At 34.6% G+C, this 1,799-nt stretch overlaps 1 protein-coding gene across 1 annotated transcript; it reads right to left on the minus strand.

Moving 5' to 3' along the window:
- Positions 1–210: 210 nt before the first annotated feature.
- LOC148166861 (farnesol dehydrogenase-like) lies at positions 211–1,148 on the minus strand. The gene is made up of 3 exons (XM_088048404.1): positions 593–1,148; positions 395–544; positions 211–347 (listed from the first exon to the last, which is right to left on the minus strand). Exons 1-3 carry the CDS (start codon positions 1,112–1,114, stop codon positions 306–308), a joined length of 714 nt encoding a protein of 237 aa, XP_087904530.1. The 5' UTR covers positions 1,115–1,148; the 3' UTR covers positions 211–305.
- Between the last annotated feature and the right edge of the window lie 651 nt (positions 1,149–1,799).

Genomic DNA, 1,799 nt, shown 5'->3' on the forward strand with positions numbered 1-1,799 from the left:
CGAAAATTATGCAATAAGTAGAATTAAAAAAATTGCTTAATCAAAAGCATTAAGAGAGTAATTCTAAAAAGCAGAACCAAATTAAATTGTGTCATGAATTTACACTCGATAAACAAACATCAGTAAACAAAGATAATAAATAAAATCCACTGATAAAATACAGTCTTTATCAGTTATTTAATTTAGAATTAAGGACTTGACAACGTTCTGTTTGAAAATTTTCAGTAAAGCCATTCATTTAAGTAACTACACACTTCTGATTGCCCACAAGAAACAACAATAATTTATTTTGCATGTCTAATTTACTAGAATTGTTCTCCAACTGGTTTGATTGTAAGTTCATGGATCTAAAAAATACATAAAATAAATAGAGTCAACTGAAGTACCAACATACTTGAACATGCTCTGGAGTAGACAACGCAAAGATTACACCATCGGCAATATCTTCACTTTTCAAAATCGGCATTTGTTTCATAAGAGCTTGTATCTCTGGATTCTTATGCTGCGTTGTTAATTCACTCTCCACCAAGCCAGGGCTTACACTCTGGCAAACACAATCAAGTTACGACAACATTACAACTTTTTGACTCACTGTGATCTTGATTTTCAACCCAAGATGGTTAAACTCCTGTCTGAGCGTTTCAGTCAAAGCAGTGATCGCAAATTTAGAAGCAGGAAGAACGTGCAAACCTGGCATAGCCGTAACCTTGTGGCCCAAAACCCCGTTGATATGTATGATATGACCATTTATTTTCTTCTCTTTCATTATCTTCACTGCTTCTCTTGTTGCAATACACACACTCAAGACATTCAAATCCAGGACTGTTTTCCAATCTTCTGCGTTTTCTTCTGTTAAACTGGAGTGGATGCCCGTTCCTGCACTGTTAACCAGAATGTGAACGGGTCCTAATTTCTTCGTTGTCCATTCGAACAGTTTTACCACTTCTTGTTCTTGAGTTATGTCAGCTTTGTAAGCGTGGAGTTTACCTTTTTTTAAGGAACATTTCTTTGTTCTTTTTTCGACTAGTTCGGAACGACGAGCTACTCCGACAACCGAACTTGCACCGATGACGATGGCAACCTTACCTTTCCAGCGTTTCATTGGCGAGACCATTTTTGAAGAGAATTTATCGATATCTGAGCTGCGAAGGACGAGTTTCGTTTATTTATTACATCATAAAAGCAAGGTGATGCAGCAGGATTTCGCTTTATCACGAACGTGTTGAGTACTTTATCTCGTGGAGAACATGAATCACATCTGACTTCGCTACAGAAATTCCAAAACTCAAAATTATGCTCTAAATTTTCTTGAACCAAAAGCTTCAAGGAAAGCTTTCATCGTTGATAGAGGGAAAAAAGCAATTGATGAGCAAACTGTTGCCTCGAAATTACTGTTAATTGCTTTAATCATATCTTCCTGATCGTAGATTCAAAGTTTTAAAAACGAAGAAACCTATTCTAACTATTTTCAACCTAATTCAAGCAGAAGTACAACTTTAATAATAAATAATAATAACAAATAATAAATAATTCCTGCGACTTTTTGCTAACAAAATTTGCCAAAGTTTGCCTTATTACAAACTGTGATTATGTTCTCATTAGAGTACTCAATTACAGTACTCGTTTATAGTTATCTATTAGCGATTCACGTTTGGTAGAAGTAACTAATAGATACTTTTGTGTCGCTACCTTAAATTTCTGAAATAACTAGGAATTAAACATTGGCATCATTGTCTATCAAATAAATTTGTCAAATTTGACAATACGAGATGGAATCAACTATTACAAGACAAGCAATT

The sequence above is a fragment of the Gnatocerus cornutus genome, unplaced genomic scaffold (genome assembly GCF_029298725.1).
Source record: "Gnatocerus cornutus isolate USDA-ARS CGAHR unplaced genomic scaffold, icGnaCorn1.1 Chromosome12, whole genome shotgun sequence".
NCBI lineage: Eukaryota > Metazoa > Arthropoda > Insecta > Coleoptera > Tenebrionidae > Gnatocerus > Gnatocerus cornutus.